Here is a 23,299-nt window from a genome sequence, read left to right on the forward strand (position 1 = left end):
ATGAAAATTTGGAAAATAAGTTTGCAATGGAATATTTCTTGAAGCCCTCGCTAATTATTTTTGAACTTTCTGAATTTTTTCTAAAAAAAACGAGACGTTAATTACCTTACGCGGTATTTTACTCTAAAAAAACGAGACGTTAATTACTTTACGTGTAATTTTTTGAAAATCCAGAAAAGAATTGGTCATTCAATGAGTAGGTATTCAGAATCTGAAATCTACTGATATTTTGTCAAATCTACTGAATTTTTTTGTCACATTCTACTGAAATTTTAAATTTTGACTTGGCAACACTGGCTGCACTTCTCGAAATGACAGAACTCAACAAAATGGCTACCGTTGCAATTGCATCGGGTGCCAGGTGATGCATTTAAGCAAAAACATTGGACATTTAAAATAATTTTAAACAAGTGTTAATTAGTGTAAATATTATTCATCAGTATGATATTGTTTTGATACACAAAGGATTCATGAAAACTAACAAGGGATTTGACGAATCTAAGATGCCAGATTTAAGAGTAGTGCAGAAATACAGACGTGACACAAGTGAAGTCAGCTGTTGTCTAAAATATGTTATTTTCGAATTCAATGTTTTGTTTTGGGTGAATATATATTTACATTAATAATTCTGCATTATTTTTACAAAATTATTTATCAATTATTACGTTCAATCGCTCAGTGGACACGTAAAATAATCAAAACGAAATGATGTCACCTCCTTGTTGTTTGCCTTTCAGAACAATAAAATTCCACTCAAGAGCCCAGACAAAGCCAATTATGATCGAATGTCAATAAACTCTTGTTGACAGATTATTGCGATTTGACTTAATAATATTGATAACCATTTTATTTTTGATTTACTGTTTTTAAATACAAAAATAACAAAAAATGCAAATGAACCATTCTCCAATCCTTCATTGTTTTCTTTAGTCAAAATATGAATTGACTCTTATTTTAGAAAAGTATTAACAATTTTTTGTCATTATCGAAAACATCAAACCTGATTGCACATTGTTTATCCATAAAATATAAATATCACACCTTTGTTCAAAAGAAAAGACCTTGTACTTATTTTTCACTTGTGTATAATTGATAGCGCAATGAGGTAATAGCGCTTGTACACGTCCATGGATTTACTTGCGCCAATAGTGTGTATTTTAAACTATCGCGATCATGGGCCCCACATCGTGAAGCGGGCCTCCAGGCTAGGATCTTTGGCGGCCCCCCTACCTATCGCTAAGGATAAAGGCAGTGTGACGCTCTACAGTAGCGTTTTCCAAATGGTGTAAGCGATAAAATTAATGTGTATGTTTAGTGTTTTATTGTATATATATATATCCATTTGAATTATGGAGATGTCGAGTATTGATACACAATTAAATATTGTATCGTACAACTACATAACTTTAAATAATAATATTACTGAAGGAAAATAGCGCCTTTTTTTAGTATTAAAACAAATTTTTGATACGTGTTTAACTCACTTATCTGGTCGTCTCGCCTCGCCGGGCCCATGTTAGAGCCCTGTCAGCCCGCCCCCCTTGTGGGGGCCATGATCGCGATAATAACTGTTTACACGTAAAAGTGGTGACTGTTTATCTAATTCCATTCTCCAAGCGTAAGTGAGATGCTATGTTGTCATTGTATGGTGCTATTTGACAGATTCAAACAGGTTCAGACAAGTTCGTAGATGTTCGAAAGACGTCAACCATAGACTATAGATACATCTAGACGCCACCCGTTGCATTGCTAAATGAAGCTACGTGCCGTGCGTTTGGTTTGTGGGCGAGCAAACGCATTCGCCTACAAATGTTCGAGACCATAGACCATTTCGCTAGTGCTCGCACTAGACGCTCAGAATTAAAATATAATTTTCTATTTTTTTTACGTTATATAGTATTTTTAAGCGGTCAAAATGCAACCATTAGGTAAAGATATCCATAATTTAAGTTATTTTAAAGAAACACTAGGTCACTGATATTAAAATAAATAATAATATACAAATAAATTGTCACGAACATGTATCAACTTACCTATGAAACGTAATACCATCTTCTTGCTTATCAGTACGGCTACCATATTTTAATACAACACGCAGAACCACCTTTCCTACTTAATTAACTAATTAACTAAATATATATACAACTGACTTTATGTTTAACACAAAAAATAGCAAATTTAGCAACACAAACTCGCAGATTATCGATGCTACGTGAAGCGATTTACCACGATTTGCCAGCGATACTTTTGGAAACTAACTTAAAAATATGTAGACCTTTTATCTTACTCTAGCGCATGTCGCAGAGATTATAAGGGTGCCGAATACTTTCTCACTCCCACTCATGCATCGTTTTTGTTCAGGCCTTGACGTCAACATATTCTATGTGGTGTAGTTTGTATGTCTTCACCACTATCATTCTACTGCGCATGCGCATCGCCGTGCAAGTAGGTACCAATTATTGCATGAAAATTCAGAAGCTTCTGAACTTTTTTGATACATACATGCAATCTTGCAACTTACAACATTTTCTTGTTATGGTTGTCATAATACCAAATGTCAGCAATAAATCCATGCACGTGTAATCGGGCTATACTTAACATAATAATGTTGATAAAATGCATCAACAAATTGTGTCTGCGGTGGAGAAGTTACGGATGGAATCCAGTGTCGGACAAATCTCGGTGTATTATTCTTTTCAATGTGTGTTTGGATCTAAAATGTGAACCCAATAAATTGAGCCAACCGACAACAATCATTTCTCATAAAACTCCTTGAAAAGTCCTTCTTGTCAAGCGAACAAGATCCAAAATAACATAATTATAATATAGTCAGAACTGGATTACGACCTAGGTAGATTAGGTGATAGCCCAGGGCCCAGGTTTTAAATTGAGACCCGATTAGAGAATACCTTAACAGACTTTTTTACTAGGAATTAATTGTTAGCCATTCGCTCAGCCATACTCTTGACCCCAAAGACATATACATTTGTCAAAAATAACATGTCCATCTGATCCAGCTGCAGGTTGGAACCTGCGACTCACTGATTCACGTATATGCTCATCATATCTTGAATTTGTTATAATTATGGTCATAACTGCTACTTACATAGTGTTTATAGCTATCCTATATCATTATTACTTATTATTAAGAGTTCGTTTTGTTACGGCAATTAACTTTTTTCATATTGGATTATAATATATACAATTAACATGACAAGTTTGCGACACGGTATATCTACAGTAATGAGGAATGGAAAAACCAATTCTCAGTCTGCCAACCATCTTATTGATAATTCATACAGCTAGTTTGCTGTCCCTCCACCTTGTATAAAATCGACCAGCACATCTATTCTTTACACAAGACTGCTTTTGACAGCTATCTACGGTAGGTTTTTATTGAAGTATTAGCACTCATTGTAACAATTAGAATAAGTTAGCCGTCTAAACAGTCAAAACTGTCTATCTCGCTCTAAAATTTAGCATAGTCAAGAGATGTGTTGTTAAAACATAGCACTTATTGTAACAATTAAAACTAACTTATTGTAATTGTTACAATAAGTGCTAATACTTTGATACAAAATATGAAAAACTACCCTCGATAGCGGCCGATAGCAGTCATATGTGTAGAATAGATACGCAGCACACTTATTCTTAACAGTTAACACTTTAGCATGTTTCCGTTATTTTTATTGGTCCAAATTAACACGGAAGAAATTCCATACACAATACCATATCGTCGTGGTAAATGCAATAGGTCGTATGTCAAAGATACCAAACTTTTCAGGAGAGACAAAAAACTATCCCATCTTAACCCCAATGCACCGATTTTTTTCACAAATTTATTTACTTAGTAGAATTTGTTCCCTGTTAAGACTGTTATCATCATTTTGATGTAAGATGAATAATAAGAAAGTTAGGTTGACATACAACTATTTGATCGTCAATGTTGGCCACTTTTGTTGACATAAGTCCAATTTTTATGCAAACATACCTAAATTGAAAACACTAAAATTAGGTATTTATAATGAAACAAAATATAATATTATATTAATATAGACATATTATTATACACTTGTACATAAACGTTTAAAAAGTAAGCTTGAACTAATGAAAAAGTTTTTTTTTATTATAAATCTCTGTTTAATTAGGCACTTGTATAAAAACGATTTCAATGTTTAAAAGAAAAGATTAAAAGTTAATATTCAAAATAACACACAATAATTTTTAAAAAGATTTATTTAAAAATATCATAGTTTAATTATGTATTTGCATAAAACAGAGCAGGTAAATACCTACTTAAAAGAAAAAAGAACAGTTTTAAAAGAATACTTTTTTTTAGAAAAGTAATTTTTTTATTTAAACGGTAGGTAGCATTATTTTGTTTTCTTCCAAAAATTTGTGAATAGCAAGCTGCGTTGTTCATCACTGATTGTATCGCACTTAAAGGCTATTTTTGGCCCACCCTTTTGAGCATGTCACTATGCCCACCACAACGTGGACCTATGGTCATAGAATCTTTTTTAGACGTCTGTCTATACTTGCCGCCCTTGCCGGACTCTTCATGCTTCTCAAAACCCGCATAAGACTTGCCTAGCAATCGCAGTTGAGCTGATTGAGTTGAGTTGAGCAGTTGAGATGTATCTATAGTCTAAGCAGTTGAGAGTTTTTTTTGCCTCTTCCACTCTTTACAATTATTGCTTTGCCCTTTTCGTTTTCTTTGATTGACTTGCTCAGTAGGTTCGTCACCATGGGTGTCAGACTGCATAGCAAACTCCTCTAAGTCTTCTGATGAGCTTGATTGATTTGATTCAGGTTGATACAGAGCTTCAGAGTCACTACTGATATCAGATAGTAAATGTTCAGGGCCACTTAGATGTTCAGTCATCGTCATATCACAATCTATATTTTATCTCAGGGCTGATTGTGTTGATACAATGTTCTCTGCTATCTTTATATCCGAAGGTTGCCTCAGCAATGATTTTGCTTATTCTAAAATTGGAGTTTTGATAGTCAAAGTATTATTAACCTCAGCGAAATCGAGTTCTATTTCTGAACCAATATTTTGAAAAGTGACTTCAAATGGATGCTCTAAGACTAAGAGTTCAAGTTCCGCTGCATTCCCAGGTTCAACTTGTAACGCCATATCGTCAGTGGTTCTTACGACTTCACAGGTTATTTGAGGTCCTGAAGAAAATAATCATTTTTAAATTTGATAATCGTTAATGCATCTCAGCAAAATATCATCTCCACTCCACATTTGTGGCGACATAATCTTATTTATTCTTACCATTAGTATCCGGACTATCCGGTGAAGTAATGTTGCTGACTGCTAAAGATACCAAGTACCGCCCACAACTTCCATTAATCATTTTAATAGCTTTTTACTAAATAATTTTCAACTAAATAAACAGTGTCTTATTAAAACTGTCAATCGTGATTGGTGAACAAATAATTACTTTGGCAATAAATAAATGAGACAAAAAGTCATCATCATCATCAGGGGCACGACAACCCGGTGTGGGTCTTGGCCTCCTCCAACAGCTCCCTCCACCTGTCCCTATCCAGTGTGGCCGCTTTCCAATTTGGTACCCCTAGAACACGGCAGTCATTGGCAGCTCCATCCAACCAGCGAATCTATGGCCTGCCTCTTCTTCTACGCCCGATTGGATTGCCGGACATCATACGTACGTACATTCATACGGTGCACATGACCTAGCTATCGCAGTCCCCCAATCTTAATTGATTGAACTGCGCTGCAATCTTCGTATAGCCCGTAGAGCTCAGCAATATATCTTCTTCTCCAATTGGTGCCGTCCCTGATCGGTCCATATATACGGCGGAGAATTTTTCTTTAGTTTGAGACAAAAAGTAATGTTAGATTATCTGTAGAAAGAATCTTGAAAATTTTACTAAATCTGACAACAATAATGTAATTATAAAGTAGATTTTAAAAAACAGTGATTGGTAAATTACTTACATCGTATTATTTGACGAATTCTTTAGTATAAAGTCAAGAACGAGGAATAAAAACAAACAAAAACATTACTATCATTATGATGAGCTCTGACATACGACTGTTTGGCATGACCAATATCAATGACGTGTCGGTTTGTCTTTTTGCAAGTGTTGGGATAGTCGACTTCTTATTGGTCTAACGACATAAGACCTATTGGAGATGGTGTAGATGACTGGGCTGGTCACTATGGTGCAATAAAACAAAATTGAAATTTTTTTGACATACGACCTATTGCATTTATCACGACGATATCTACAATAATTGGTAAATTTGTAATATGGCGAAAATATTAGTTGGTAGAAATGTGTGAAATATGTCTTTTATTCGCGGATTTTGGTTAAATTCGGGTATGTTTGTACTGGCGTATCTATGGTTTTTCCATCTGAACCTCAAGATGCTCATAATTTTGTATTGAAACGTCAAAAAAGAATTGAACATATCGACATGACCTACAATTTTATTAGTCATGTCATTGTAGTATGTATAGGTAAATAAAAATGTGCAACTACTCGCCTTTTTTTGCGAACTTTGGTTGAATTCGGGTATGTTCGTACTGGCATATCTATGGTTTTTCCACCCAAACCTCAAAATGCTCGAAATTTTGTATTGAAACGTCAAACAAGAATTGAACATATCGACATGACTAGGGAATCCAATCCCGGGATCCCGAATCCCGGGATCCCGAGCTATTTTCGATACCTATGAATCCCGGGATTGATAAACATAATCCCGGGATTTCGGGATTGATTTTTTTATCAATTTTTATGGAAAATATAACAGAAAAAATACTTTTAATACAAAATAACTACATTAGAAATAAACTGAGTTTGAATGAAGTTTGATGTGTAGGTTGCCGATTCATTTTATTTTTTCACATACTTAGATTATTAAAAATGAGAAAGATTGGTAAAAAAACAATGCTTCGCACTTTTAACAAAGTAATTCCACCATGGTATCATACGTTTTACGGCAGTTTCATATTTGGCTGACTAATTAGATTTATGAAGCGGAAAGGCCATAAGTACGCCATGATTATTTGCTTTACTATTTTAAATCTCGCTGATCTATTCATTATGTCTTTACTATCAGAAATAGCAATCTCATATTAAATTCACATTATTATTTATATTACAATATTATTTACTCCATTAAACTTGTGTATTTCCAAGATTTAACGTATACAATATTAACAATAAATGTCTTAAATAGTATAAATTATACTAGATTTATTTTTGACCGATTTTATCAATGTTATTTGTAAATATAAAAATTTTATATTAACAATGGAAAAAAATCCCAATTCCGGGACCAGTCCCGGGATCCCGGGATTGTCAAATTGTAATCCCGAAATCCCGGGATCAGAATTTTGGCTCGGAATTGGATTCCCTAGACATGACCTACAATTTTATTAGTCATGTCATTGTATTTTTCAAAATAGTCACATCTCGCATCTCAATTTTCAATATGAAATTGACGTATTCTATCTCGCTCTAAAAGTTAACACAGCCAAGTGAGAGAAGGTGTTAAAAGATAGCATGTGTGACAATTAACTGCCTGAATACATAAAGTGATATTATGGATACACCACTTTATGAAAGATGGAAAGAACACACCTTTAAAATGATGGACGGATGGTCACCGTAGCGATTAGAAAGTAGCAGATGATATTTGTTATCGCCTAAAGAAAACAACCACCTTAAGTATACAACTCTATTATTGGACTGTGCAGACTTCGAATACCAAATTCTACTGCTTTGTTATAATTTGGCGTCAACTTATGAGACTTTCTTTTATTTTAGCTCCTCGGGTTGGGTATCCTGGCTGTTGGAGTGTGGGCACTGCGAGAGAAGGACACCTTCAATAATCTCTCCAGAATTACCAACTTACTGCTGGACCCTGCTTTTATTCTAATATGCGTTGGTAAGAATGTTTTACTCGTATTTCAAATACCTTTGTGCTATTTTCTGGAGTTTGACAAATCTGTGATAAAGGTTTACGATGCAATTATATATTAATAAGTCTATGCTTTAGTTTTATGATTGGAATTGTTTTTATGGTGCCAATAATATTGTTCAGCTCAACGTTAATTGTATTTTAACTGCTGTATTGTTTGATATAAGCTTGTAATTTAATTTACTATGGAGACTTTAAAATTAATCATAGAATAAGAATTTGTCCTTGTCCGCACAGTAAACTTTCGATTATCAGGGCTAATGATTGCATGGTAATTCCAAACAATTGATTTTTATTTAAATACTAGTAGGTATTTTACATGTGTAATATGTCTGCATTACAGTGGCGAAGGATGGAGGTAGGCTGTTAAGATCCGACATAAATAGTGCACACTAAACTTTGTCAGTCATACGTATAATGTTTTCATTGAACTAAGACTACAAATTGCAGATAGTTTTGTTTAGTTTTTAAAATGCATTTAAACCCTGTGTATAAACTAAGCCATAATAGATAATAGTCAAAAAATATTTGTCTATCAATAAAATATCTACAATTATTCCATTAAATCATACATAATTTTAGATATTTTAAAAATAGATGAATATTATTTATCGATTATGGTTTACTTTACTTATTGAATTTTAACCTTTTCTATGCGTCACGATATTACTATGGCAATATCTAACAGGCCGTAGATTTTTAACGACACACGTTGAATGTAGAGCAAAACTCTTACTACAATCGCTGTAATATCGACAGTTTTGGGTCTTTTAGGCTTAACATTTCATAATTATTCAAACAAATGTCAGTGTTTTTAGTTTTTTGGATTATGCAAATCAATCGACAGTTGCTAGTAATTTGAGTTTAAAGTCGGGTGAGATAGCTCGCGAAATTTGTATGTGCGACCTGTCGATTACAGCCTCGTAGAGCGAGATAACTCGCTGAAAGCATCGAACCGGTTAAAAAACTAACCAACTCCATCCGTAATATCAAGTATTCTTTATTCAACGTAAACGAATAAGTATGACTGAAAAGGTGTCTATTTTTGTCAGATCGCCCATAGCATACCTAAACTATTATGGTTTGATTTATACAGGGCTTAATTCAATTTTAAAAACTAACCAGCACCATCTGCAATATCTATGTTGGATCTCCACAGCCTACCTCTCCACTCTTCGCCACAGCTGTATTATATATATGTAACAATCTTCTCAATAAATATGATTATTGTGAAGAAATAAAAACAATGGAATCTTTTTTATACTTACCATATTGAGTTAATATTTAACTACCCACTATAAAATGTATATAATATTGTGCCCGTAAGCTATGTATGTGGTTGGCCATGTAGTTTTGAGATAAAATTATTCATGTCAAAATAAATCAGAGTAGATGCTTGTAAGTATCAAGTCGTTTATCAAATTAATGGTTTTATTGAAACTAATAAAATTAGAATATTACTGTCTGCAATAATGCTTCACGAAGAGTTCGTATTTTTTTTATCTCAATGCTATACCGCCATCTCTTTCCGGTATGACAGCTCAATATTAACTGTGCTACAGTAAAATGTAATATGTACAATTTACACATTTGTAATATGTATGATATGTGTCGCTGAGTTGCAAAACCCGCTATAACACTTTTTCATTATGTTGAGAAAATCAATAAAAACTTTTTGAACTAAAACGGTTTTTGAATGTTTCAGTAGTGTTATAGCGGGAATTGATAGACGCATTGATTTTGATTCATAAATGACAGTTAATCGTAGCGGATTTTGAAAGAGGCGATAAAATTTTCATGTAGAGATTTTAATAACGAATCCATCGATATATATGTCTTAATTATTTCAAAAAAGTGTTATAGCTGGTTTTGAAATTTAGCGACACATATAATATATACAAATCCCTATCCTGGACTTTGAACCACTTATTAAGTTAATTAAGGTTCTCAACCTTTCCCTGCATTATGAGCTGGAGTAGATCATACATCTCATTCCAAAAAATATGCCCGAAGTATGCAGCTTGTCTTTGCTTCATAGTAGCTATATCACCACTGTTCTGGCAGAAGACACTAATTCGAAAAAATTACATATTGAGTTAGTTATACCAAAATGTTCCTTATTTCAAACTTTACTGTCTGGAAACCTTAATAAATAAACAGTCTTTATTTTAAAGTCATCCTTTATACGATTACTTATTAAACTTACATAATAGACCGTTTCAAACATATTAACAACCTCAAAGTCAAATTACTTAAAACTAGTATTCTCCAGTTAGTGTGTTCTGCCAGAACAGAGACGATATGTTCTTGTGGCTTATTGGCTCGTTTTAAAACCTTATTGGTAATGTAATCAGCCCAATCTTCACGGTATGGCAATACAGTCATATCTCAAAAGCCTCCAGTCTTCTGAATGTCCAGACTTCAACTCTGTAGATCTGTATGTGTATGATGTAGCGCCTGATCGCCCTTCATCGAGTGCCCAGACCTATGTCTCAATAATTGCAGAATAGATATTTAACTTTTCCAAAGCGCTTGTAGCCATCTCAAATCGTTTAGCTTTATGAGATCGATGTGTCAAAACTAGAGTTTAATGTTACTGTTGTTATATTTTACATTTCTTTCTTACAGGTACTATGACTTTCATTATCGGCTTCACAGGATGTGTCGGCGCGTTACGAGAAAACACATGTCTCTTGGCTTGTGTAAGTTATCAAATGCGTCAGCTGAATGCAGACCTATTCTAACTCACATTTGAAATTTTTGAGGACAGAGTTTTTTGAAACAGCCTACTTCAGTTATTTATTATTTATATGGGCATGTGTATGCACCATTTTTTTCATCAATAATCCTACTAAAATATGATGCATCCATTTATCCATAAAGATAATAAATAAGTTGTTTCAAAAAACTGTCTCCTCAAAAATTTCAAACGTAAGTTAGAATAGTTCTGCATTCAGCTGACGAAGTGATCTATATCTTTTATACCGCTGTACGGAATAACTAGGTTGTTCTTTTCTGAAACCGTGCCTTTTGATTCTTCGATCGTGTTATTTGTCTCTCACCTGAACCTTTTTTCCTGGAGTTCACCTCTGTATGATAAGTGTTGCTTATCTAAATAAATGGTATTTATCTCCAAAATATTCTCCATAACACCATGTCGTTTCTCGTCCTGTCTTTTCACAATATTTTAAGCATATGACTATGACTATACACCAAAAAAGACTGAATTGTTTTCAGTGTCTTTCAAATTTAAATTTATTTATTTTACATAAATAATGAACGTGACAAATTACACATTTAAAGCGTTCACAACGTGACATAAAAAATAAGGGTTAAGAATAATGAAAGAATAAGTTCATAAAATAGAAGTAAACCCTATCTTAAAAACTTATAAAACAGTGTCCACGTAAACTCATTCTCACGTAAGTGGAATATATCAATGCGATTTGATTGAACACAGTTATTGCCATTGGCATTACCAATGGCAGGTTAGTTCTGCACCTTGTGAGAACAAACAACGGATGCTCCCAATTTCTTAGATAATTATCAGAGACACACAAGTTAATACTACCAATAATGGCAGAGATTCCATTTACAGCTGGAAAAAATATTCTAAACTTTAAACCACGGTATTTAAACATACCTAAAAGAAAGTCACGTCGGGTAGAGCAACGGATAATATCCATACAGTCCAAAGTGAAGGAGTCTCAATATTTCTTCTGAACCTTCTCCACCATAAGGCCGTACTTCAACTGATGCGGGGCCCAGACAATAGACCCACTCTCAAGTCTGCTTCTAACAACGGAATTATAAAGAACTTTTTAATACAGTGACATCAGAAAAGACCCGGGAAGTAAACATGAAGCCCAATGCCCTGTTACAAATGGTAACCATTTGGCTACTAAATGTCAGTTTACTGTCAAACGTATATGTTGTCTTGTTTATAATAGATGCTTTTGCTTCTACACCGTACAGAAGAACTAAGAAAATGTTGAAAAACTTTTGAGATCGATTTAATTAAATGTTTATTGTTTTATTTCAGTACGCTGTGTTTCTGGCGTTACTTTTACTGTCAGAAATGACAGTCGGTATCCTGGGATTCGTCTTCAAAGACTGGGTTAGTATTAATTACTTCATCAATTATAATTATACCCATTGTCAATGTTGGATAAAATGCCACTCTTTATTCAACTATGTAGATACTCTATAGAAATATGATAGTTTGTGTGGTTTAGCCAAACAAATTCCATAGATCACATCTATTAGTAAAGATCTTGGACCGAGTGTGACTATTCTTAATATCTGTGCTCTCTGAGGTGTTTCAAATTATATCAACAATCTTTGATTCATAGATGGTTTCAGGATTGATTTAATTTGATGGTGTCGTTAGATTGCTAGATGTTTTCTTTTCTATTGGTTGTAATATCTGCAAATGATTTATGTATATCTTAATAATTATTTTCAGATAAAGCAGCAGGCCACGACGGGATTCCAGGCATTCATCACTCATTATCGGGACGATCCCGACCAACAGAATCTCATTGACTGGATTCAGGAAGATTGGGTATGAAGAAGCGGAGTTGATTATTTCGTATTAATTCAGGACACGTTTCACTGTATGGTTATATTAGCGTCAATTGCCGACATGGTGAGATACCATCTAAATTTTAATACTGCAGGTTGTTCAATACCTTCTTTTCGGTGCTATCAAATCATTCATCAAGACCATGCCTCCCCAGAGTAGGGGTTATATTAATAATAGACTTAGTTGTTATTGGACCCATCAATGACACAGTTGGCATGGAGATGAAGAAACGAGTTGTACGGTTTGTACGGGGGCCCACACCACACATCATACAGTCCATTGAATTGGGCAGAAGAAGTATTTTAAGGTTGTGACAGCTCTCCGTTTAATATGCATTGCACATTTTTGCATATAGGTCAGCACATTCGCATGCTGAAATAAAAAATAAATGAAACATAATATGTTTGAGAAAGTCGAAATGAATATTATTCATTTCAACTTTTCATACCTGTGTTTGATCCATAGCAAGAAATGTGTTTCGATTCTTCCACATTGTGGATTCCATTATCTTGGAGCGGATGTGATGAATGGGTAGTTAACATACCCTTTGTTCAATACAGCTGCAGTGCTGTGGCATCGAAGGTCCTCGCGACTGGGACCGCAATGCCTACTTCAACTGTTCGTCCGTGTTGGTGGGCAGCCGCGAGGCTTGCGGAGTCCCCTTCAGTTGCTGCCGCCGACAGGAGTCCGTCAGGAACAACCTCTGCGGCTACGATGTCCGCAAACAGGAATTCGTAAGTGTATTAACTAATAATATGTCTTCAACTTGAAGACTTGGGTTTAGAAGTAGAAATTTACTATTATTGACAGATGTTTAATCAATTGTCTACAGTCAATTTGTCATAATGATGAATATGTAATAAAATCATGGCAATAAGTACACTTCATGTGTGAATGTGAAATATTACATACTTATTACGCTATTTATCTGCAGACATGGATTCTCAGTGGACCTCTCTATTGTGGAATTCTCTTAGCAGACCTTTTTTTATGAAGGTTGATAGGTGTTTGCTCAAATCCTTGGATGTCATGCCAGGAACCAAGACCATGCACGGATTTATTGCAAAAAAGAAAGCTATATTCTATAGAAATTTGGCCTGAATATATGAAAGCGAAGTTGAAAAAAATACTTATTAAGGCTAATGATTTAATTACCTGCAAGTTATTTTGAATTGTAGATTTATTTGTAGTAAACATTTCTTGATAAAAATGCCTTTTGTATGTGTTGAACCGTCAATATTTAGATAAATCATCACAAGAAATTGCAAAAAAACAATATCTCATTAAATTATAAACCAAACTTCAAAAGGGTCTACCTTCTTTAATCTTTTCTGTGCCACAATTAGTTAATTGGTGTAATTAACATACAATTAGGGCATGTAAATGGTTAAATGTGCTAACACAAATATTATTATGTTTTCTATGGCTAACTACTTCACTACACAAGTTATAGTTAAATTTCTTTGATCAGGGATTCAGGGATCCACCCAATCCATTGTTCTTTCTACAATGAACAACAATCTTTCTCTTTTATGACTGCATCATCAGCCAGGGCCAATCCACTGCTGTATAAAAGCTTCCCTATAGATGTTTCTACTTCTCCCGGTTCTTGGCTTTTCATTGTATTTCCGCGGAACTAATCAATATATCAATCTAGCGGGTTTTAAGACGTTTGGTACAATTTGAATATTTCTATATGACAGCGTTGTAGCAGTTTTTAACTGTCTTATATGAGATAACACAACATTAAATGAAGAGCATCTAAGTGTGGTGAAAATGAAATATGTTTTGACCGTACGACCTGAGTCTATATTTATCTTATATTGGGATGAAAATAAAATCGGCTTATGTGTAGTCGCCGTAAAATACAAACTATGTGAAAACTTGCAACGGGAATAATGTTGATAATGATGAAACTCAACGCAGCCAGCGGATCGGAATATCTACGAGCGAGGGTGTCTGCGGGCGGGCGAGGAGTGGCTGGACAGCAATCTGCTTCCCGTCGCAGGCGGCTGCGTCTCGCTCATGGTGCTTAAGGTCAACACCGCTTTAGCAATCGCCCTAAATAATCTGTTCATTATTATGCACGCATGGAAAATATGATTTTTATACGCATATTTTTTTTAGCTATTCACAATTTTTTGCTACATGGCAATTTTCATTTTGTTTATGGACTGATTTTATCTGTTGTGTAAGCTTTGAGTTTTTTTCAATACTTGTATTTATTTTCATTGTTGAGATTATAAATGTTTATGGGCCACCGAATACCTTAATTTATTTCACGTGGGGTCCCCAATATCGTGCGGCATGTCAGTCAGTGAATCATACATACATACATACATAATTCAGACATTTATGAAATAAAATTATCATAATTCGATAAATGGATATGTTTATGTGAATATCATGTATTTTTATGTAAATATTTGTTTATGAAACCAATCTTCAGATATAGCCTATTACAAACCAAATACCAAATGTTTGCATCGAGATAATAATAATATCTAGTCTGGTTTTTTATACCTACTTATATCATAATAATAATTGACAATTCATACAACTCCGAAATATTCATTCTTTTTATTTACTTTGGAAATTGTATCGATAATACATCAATAATAATTATTCCACTATTCTGGGCCTATTTAACCTTCCCTCTACGATGCTAACTAATTCCGTCCGTTATGGTGATGTCACCTTGGGTTACCGTACGAGATTGAAAATATTACCGTAGGTAAACGGGTCATGCCTATTTTGGCAACATAAATAAGTCTGATATCATCATTTTCAATTTTTGTCTTATCGATAAAACAATCAAAAAGGCATCAAAACCTAATTCATCATCATATCTCACAATGAGTATGTCTCTCTTTGTCGCATATTCTTTTAGATTTATCTCTTTTGTTCGCAATTCAATGCGACTCTTTGAATAAAATCTGACAGATCAATTATATTTATTTACGGGATACTGTTATTGATTTTGAAAATGGTGACATTTTAATTAGATGTATTGATGATTTTTGATGGGATATACAAAATATGAAGATGACGAAATCCATATTAACTGAAATATTTGAAGTTTGATGGGCCTGGGTCACCAGAGTGACAGTGACGGGAGTGTTAAATTGAGTATAGAATCACGCGTGTCCCTCCCATTTTTGGTCATTCCAGCTGTGACATCAGTGTTGGATATGGGTCAGCAGCAAATTTTTTTCCTCGTTTAATTGCAATAATATAATAACAAAAACATCACTAAAAAAGTATACTCAGCATGAAGATATTAAAAAAAAATTAATATGGATAGCTTTAAATCTTTTACACAATAATTATGATCATATTATATCGCACATTTGACGGCAGAGGAATTACATGGCATTAATCTGCTCTAGGCAATGAAATTTAACAAGCACACTTAGAAGGAGATAAATTTTTTAGTTTAATTCATATTAACTGTCGATTGAATATGGTTTTCATGTGCGCCTCAAAAATTACTAGATGTAGCAGTCCAGTGTATGCGTATGTAGCCCGCCTTGTTGGTAGTTCTTACAGAATTATATGTATGTAACTGATACAGTGCCGTCTTTTAATTATTTACGTTGGATTAAATTTAATTTTGTAGCTCATCCCGCATGTTTTGTTATTATTTATTTTTGTTCTGATTTTGTGCACAGTATTTTTTTTTTCACCTGTAGCATCTTGATGTTGCGAAGATAATCTATGAGAAGGGCTGCATAGAGGCCGCCGAGGAATGGTTCGACCGCAATTTACTGGTTGTCGCTTCTACCGCTGTCTGTACTGCATTTGCACAGGTATTTTTTTTATTATTATTTATTAACCCTTTCGCTGCGAGCCATTTTCGCGGGAATTTATTTTCAGTCAAGTGATCTGTTAAAACGGTCACTACAGCTAAAACAGATCGATTCCAAAATTTTAAAATAGATTACTAGATGAACTATATATCAGTTATTCCAAATGCACCAAGAAATAAACTATATTCGTTACATTCTCACTAAAATAAATCGAAGAAAGTGAAGACGCTAAAAAATATCCAAGCTTTGACCGCGCGTTCAAAATGGCGGCCGTCCACTCTTCACATAGACGGTTTCAACACATACTACCGAGCAATTCGCCGCGTTTGTATTTGTCATACACAGGGCTGTGCTGAGTACATGCTGCCGTAGTTGGTTACGGTCTATGACAGATATATTACTAAATCACTTGTGAAATAATCAGTGGGTTATCGCTTATCGCATTTAGTAAGTCGTAAACTCAAATTTTATTACCGTTTCAAATTCTGAACCTATATTTATTTTCGTCGCCATAAAATAATGTCATCCACTTATTCATTAGGATGTTTTGGAGAATAAAACACTAAAAATAATTACCGCACTGCTAAAATATTAATATAATATAATTTATGAGGCGCCGTCGGCTTTTTCATTGTACAAAGGGCCTGTCGAATAATCGCCAGGCATAATATGAGCATGTGAACAGAGCTAACACAGTTTTGTGGCACATAAAAATAAAAATTATTACCCATTATAATAATGTAAATATCAAATATGGAACAATGAACAAATCCAAACAAATTTACTGGAGAGCTGTGCATCGATAAAATATTTTCCAGCATTATTTCTTCGATAATATTATGTGGTAGTGACATTTTGGTGGGTGAAATAATTATATCACTTATATTTATAATGACAAAAAATACTAAAAATAAATCTTCAAAATGTTTCTATCGAGATCACAAATCACTAAGAAAAAATACATAACACTAACGTAATCATAATAATTAATTAAAAGGTAAATAAAAATATTATCGATGCACACTTTTCGATGCATGACCAATGTTTTGTTTTGATAACCCTGGTGACGCAACTAGTACACCCGTCTTCGCAATGGCGCGCGATTCAAACAACTGAATAACGAGTGTTCTTTTCAAAAATATATTTCCTTGTGTTTTACTTGACATTTTTATGATCTGTTGCCTGATATGTCTACCTAAAGGTTTGAACTAATTTTTAAAGCATATTATCCACAAGTGTCTCTTCTAGTTTGGTCAAAAATACGAGATAAAGTCTATGGCATGTTTACATGCCATACGCAGTCTAAGGGTTAATGAATGTTACATTCATAAATAATGTGAACTATTCGTTAAATAAAAAAATATTAGCAAGTGCAAGTACGTTATAACAAAAAATTTGAAGTGATCCTGACACACCGGTTAGTAATTAAGTTAATACTTTAATTTATAATATTAATAATGCAATTTAGAAAGCGCTTCAGAGAGTGTTGTAAAAACCATTAGTTAAATTTGTCGCAATTAGATAGGACACCTACAGCACACTTGCTGGGTGTCGTATTTTGTTCAAAAAGATTTTTTTCTAGTGGTTATATATTTCTTAAAAGTATTTCTAAATTATTTATGTTCAATAAAAGAATCTTGTGAATTATTCGTTGAATAAAAAAATAGTTTCATATGAAGCGTTTGTTTTGATTATTATAATGCCGGAATATATGATATCTCTATAGCGCTTCTACCTGTGAAAAAGCTGCTTATGTTTTAAATTGCATGAAATTATTTCGTAGACGTAACATTGCTTATATTATGTACTGTAAAAACAAAACATTGATTCGGTTCGTGAATTTTATGCGTACGGATACGTATACCGTTGTCAGCGCTACGGGCACACCGACTGCCAGGTAATTAGTAGCACTAGTAGGGCTAAACATCCGCACGCACACCATCGACCAACTGAATCATTGTTTTGTTTTTACTGTACATATGTATGAACAACCCCATACAGTTGTATGGCAGCACTTTTATTATACGTACCATTTTTTTATGTCATACATTATTTTATTTTATATTTGATTATCTTCTGTTTAGATTTTCATATTAATTATGACTATATTTTCCATACAAATGAATTCATTAAAATGTTTTTGATTGAAGTGCTCTTTGGGTATTACGAGTTTTGTAGAAGTTAAGAAAAAAAAATCTCACAAAGTCAAGGGGGTAATATGATGCAAATCAAACTATTATTGGGTAATAGAGTCGCTTAGTCGAGTAGTAGTACTTAAACCCGCTCTGGAGGTTTTTTGTTTCGAGTAAATCATTTAAAACTGTTTGTGAATGTACGATAATGTTGATGCTAATGTGGTGACGTTTGTATAGCGATTTAAACATATCGCACTGTGAGTGTAAAACCAAGGCATCTGCAAAGACATTTTGGATATATTAAGGTTTGAAGTCTTCTTTTTGTTAGAACTAGTTTCTAAAAAAAAACCGTAATATTTGGTTTATATCTAAATTATATTGCATGTTCTTTCAGTTACTTCACTTTTACATTATCAAGTTCACGACTTTTGCAGTTGTTTTGCATTTAATCTCAAAATTTAAAAATTTGCAGATGCCTTGGTTTCACACTCACGGTGCGATATGCTAAAAATCATGGTTTAAACGTGACGTCTGATTGGTCGGCTAAGTAGAGCGGATTTAGTAACCTGTTATTTATCCTAGAGCGGGTTTGGCGACCAAGTCAATATTCATTTTGATTTTTTGACGAAACGACGTAATTTAAAACTCGCTCCTCGATAGAATGGCAGACCTATCGATATAGCGCATACGTACATTTAAAACTATTTTTATTGAAAAATCGCTCAGAGCAGGTTTGGCAACTAAGTGACTCAATTCTCAAATTATAAATATAGCTTATACAAATTTGACTTAGATTTTTAACTCAATTGAGTATATGCTCGCTTTTGAAAGAACAATGTTTACATACGCTATATTCTGATTTTTATTGTTAAATCGACAGATCCTGGGCATATGCCTGGCGCAGAATCTCCGGGCGGACATCTTTGCGCAGAAAGCAAAATGGCACTGACACTCGCCTGCTCCAGCGGCTGTTTGAAACACGCCCAATTGCCACGGAAACCCTACCTTCCCTTTCCTTACGTTAATATCGTCTCATTGTAATCGTATGTTACCATTCAGAAAATTTACTCCCTACAGAATTTATAAATTGCGGTGTAACACGTAGAGACATTGTCGGTTTGATCTGATCTTTGATGAACTATTCGGCTATCAAGCAGCTCCATCTTTTATCAATTATTCGTCACAGCGTTTCCCATTTGGTTGGTTGAACCTCAAAAAATAATATTCCGGATCGTGACAGATTGTTGAAAAAACATAAATAATCTCTAAAAACTTTGTACGTTGTTACGGATAATCCCGTAAGGCGAGACAACAACACTCCAACATGTATGATAAAACGAAACAAAAATTAACATTCGTCGTGGTCATTGTTTATATCAATTTCTTTATCGATAATTTAGCCAATATTATATCCGTCAATATAAAATAAATTAATTTAATTGGATAAACTTTTTTCCCATTGTTATAAAGCAGTATCTTCATTCTTCATGAATGTCTAAACAGACAGTGGTCAAAGTGCAATTTTTGTACACATGTGCGACTTCAGAAGTGATAGCGAAATGTTCATCAAATGTAAATCAAACCTCAATGTAAAATATCAATTATTGACTAAAATACTACTGATCGCAATTTAATAATAATTGTCACTTATTTCGGCCCTTGCATAACTATACAGTTATAAATTCTTCCAAAAATACGTTTATAAATCATTCCAAAAATACATTTATAAATCAATCCAAAAATACATGTAGAAATCAGTGCGTATATAATTTAGAATAAAATTTAAGACTTAATCGACGGGAAATGAAGGGGGGGTTATATAATAGATAAATAATCTAATACGTGGCTATCCGCTGGAGCATTATTACGGAGTTATCATTGTAATATTATTACATGTGTATAATATTGAAATGTTTTTTTACAAATTTCGACTTTACCCGTAGTAGATTAAAATATAATTAATCTGTGGTAAAATATTTGACGCCAAATTGCAATGTCTCCAATCTCTGTAAATATACATACAAAATATACATAAATATTATAAATGACATCTCTGCTTCAATATTAAAAGGTTGTATGTAACATTTGTATTTTTCGGTTTCCAGTATAATATAATATATTATGTCATGTACTAAAGTATAATAGCGCTTGATCTGACACTTGACAAATATAGAGGTGCTATTTTTCCTGCGTAAAGGCGTGTTTACACAGGCTTAGTGCAAATTATTAGTACTCACTACTCGCATTGGTATTCGGCCTGTTACCACATGTCGGTATTATTGCGAGTGGCAAGTACTATTGTCAAACAAGAACTTCTTGTCCACGTATTAAAATTGTGAACTAACAAGCCCCTCCTGTGAAGTTAATCGCACTTCCGTTTTCAAATGGGGAATGCCCACAAATTTATCATTTCATTTTACACTTCTGTGGTGTACGGATCTATCAATTTACATAATTTGATGCGTTTTATGACAAAAATATGTCTAAAACGATCCGGAGTGATGTTAGAATTATTATTAGTAAACTTTTGGTTTATTGCGAAGAAGAAAAGTAGTCACATCTAAAAAGAAAGCTGGTACATTATATAAACTCGCGTTGCCGCCATGACAGGTACGTCACTGAGAAGTCTTCTATATGCGACTACCGCGACTTCCTGTTATTGACGAGATTTTGTTGTCGGACAGTAAGCCTGTGTAAACAAGCCCTTAGTTAAGAGATTTCTCACATCTTTATCTGATTGTAGGAAATAGTTAACGGTAACATACAACCTTGCAATATTAAAACAGCGATAAATATATTAATAATCAATGATTATCTCGTATTTCCAAGACTTGTGTGCTATTGTTTACATTGCTGGTTTTGTATATAAAATATTTCGTGAACTTTTGACCATACTAATTGGTAAATATATATTACGAAAGAAACGTCATTCCTGGTGTCAAAGATATGCAAATACTCTCGGCTTCGTACTATTTTTATATATATACGTTGTAAAATATCTATTTGTTACCTACGAAAAAAAATACATGCATATCCGATTGTGATGGTAATTTCCAATACTTACATAAATGTTTTCTATATTAGTTCTACATATTGCATAGTTTATTTAGCTTTTCCAAATAGTTCTATAACGTGTCAAATGAGATTTTAATATACACACAATTGTATTTTGTATTTTATGTTAATCAAAATACATTATTTTTGTGAATTTTTGTTATTTATTAGTGTTCTGTTTTATTTTTATATGTATAGCAAGTTCTACTGTAACTGTTCAAAGTAAAATGTTTTATATAGGCACAGTTGACTCTCAATATACTAGGGTAGATTGATAGGATTACATGTAAATTGTACGTAAAGCATTTCACCGTGGCACAGTTCATTGATATACTATACGGTCTCCAATTTTATTAGATTCAATATGAACATTAATTCAATTTTCATAGCTGATTTTGGCAAAATTCATGAATTCTAGAATGAAAACCTTACCTAAACTAACAAATAATCCAGTATATTGGCTATTTTCAAAATTTGTTAGCTGCTGGCTTCCTGTAAAGTGTAAACCGACATGAACGGTGTTTTATTTAGACATGAATTTTATGTCAGTACTATACGACCCAAAAAGGTTGGACGGTTTTTAATATACAGCCATATATTTCCGAGACAACATTTCACGGTGAAGTGTGATACGGCGAACGGCATACGTACACGTTTCCGGACAAGAGATTGATAGATCTCCCATGTAATGCAAAAAAAATCAATGAAAATATTCAAAACTATAACTATCATGGTAGTTTTACTTAAATTTTGTGAACGTGAACTATTGTAGTGGCAAGAAATGAGTTCTCTTAAAAAATATTGTAATGTGGCTCACTTAGCACTTCTTAGTAGGCCTACCATCATCATCGGCACTACAAGTGGGTCTTGGCCGCCTCTAGGAAATGTCTCTACTGCCTTGGCCTTGTGCCATACGAGTGTCTTTCTCAAAATGAGAAGCCTCCTCAGCTATCGAGATCTTAACCTAGGTCTCTGACAGTGTATGGTTCATTGTTATGTTCTCAATCCGACGTAGAAGGTGCACACTAAACTTTATCGGTCATACTTATTTGTTTTCGTTGAACCAATAATACAAATTGCATATTATGGTGTTTGTTAGTTTTTAAAATTCAATTAAACCCTGCGTAAACAAAGTCCCTTTTGATGGTTGGATCTCTTCAGTCCTTGAGACATGGCCTGGCCAACGATGTTGCCCCACTGCATGTGAGACGACTGGGCATCATAATACTAGGCGTACAGTTAGTGGTTGTACCTTCTCTGCCTTGTCGTATATGGCTCCGAAGACCCTTCTCAATATCTCCCTTTCAAAGGTGTCCAATGTCCTAAGACCGAAGATCCAGCAATCCGATCCATAGTTTTTCTACATTGCCAGAGTATATCTTGGCTAATATCTTGGCTAATATCTCTGACCGGGAGTTCCATTTCCTTCCTGCAGCATATCCGAAGGGTTGCACAGATTTATTCTAGGTATACATATATACCTAACCCTTAGTATGACTTCCATGTCCGACTATAAGAAGATCGTATGGGCCTCCACAATGTAGAGGTTCTTATTAACAGATTTTTGTTTTTACAAGAAATGGATGTTAGCCACTTGCTCAACCTATTAGGTCCGTATTCAGACTCCAAAACACACATTGAAAAATAATATATGTAGGTAAAATTTGCCAGATCCAAATTCGAACCTGCGACCCACGATATTGTAAACCGACGTATAAACGACCTCTCGACCATCGTAAGCATTTTT

The 23,299-nt window shown here is 33.9% G+C and overlaps 1 protein-coding gene across 2 annotated transcripts; it reads left to right on the forward strand.

Moving 5' to 3' along the window:
- Positions 1 to 316: 316 nt before the first annotated feature.
- Positions 317 to 22,244, forward strand: Tsp26A (Tetraspanin 26A). Of its 2 annotated transcripts, XM_085945326.1 has the most exons (9): positions 317 to 602; positions 7,816 to 7,936; positions 10,598 to 10,671; positions 12,012 to 12,086; positions 12,435 to 12,533; positions 13,115 to 13,288; positions 14,481 to 14,591; positions 16,247 to 16,363; positions 19,379 to 22,242. In XM_085945326.1, the coding sequence occupies exons 1-9, from the start codon at positions 471 to 473 to the stop codon at positions 19,445 to 19,447; spliced, it is 972 nt and encodes a 323-aa protein (XP_085801452.1). In that variant the 5' UTR covers positions 317 to 470; the 3' UTR covers positions 19,448 to 22,242. The 2 variants fall into 2 exon arrangements, with proteins under 2 accessions (XP_085801452.1, XP_085801451.1); XM_085945325.1 differs by lacking the exon at positions 14,481 to 14,591 and having other exon boundaries at positions 19,379 to 22,244.
- Positions 22,245 to 23,299: the final 1,055 nt, after the last annotated feature.

This window comes from Rhyacophila brunnea, unplaced genomic scaffold (assembly GCF_057557595.1).
Source record: "Rhyacophila brunnea isolate RB1 unplaced genomic scaffold, BYU_Rbru_1.0 scaffold_18, whole genome shotgun sequence".
Taxonomy (NCBI): Eukaryota; Metazoa; Arthropoda; class Insecta; order Trichoptera; family Rhyacophilidae; genus Rhyacophila; species Rhyacophila brunnea.

Excerpts from the sequence above, each read along its gene's own strand:
- Tsp26A (XM_085945326.1), top strand. The coding sequence starts at position 471 with ATGAAAACTAACAAGGGATTTGACGAATCTAAGATGCCAGATTTAAGA. Across the intron at positions 10,672-12,011 it reads ACACATGTCTCTTGGCTTGT|TACGCTGTGTTTCTGGCGTT; the intron begins GTAAGTTATCAA and ends GTTTTATTTCAG. Across the intron at positions 16,364-19,378 it reads TCTGTACTGCATTTGCACAG|ATCCTGGGCATATGCCTGGC; the intron begins GTATTTTTTTTA and ends TTAAATCGACAG.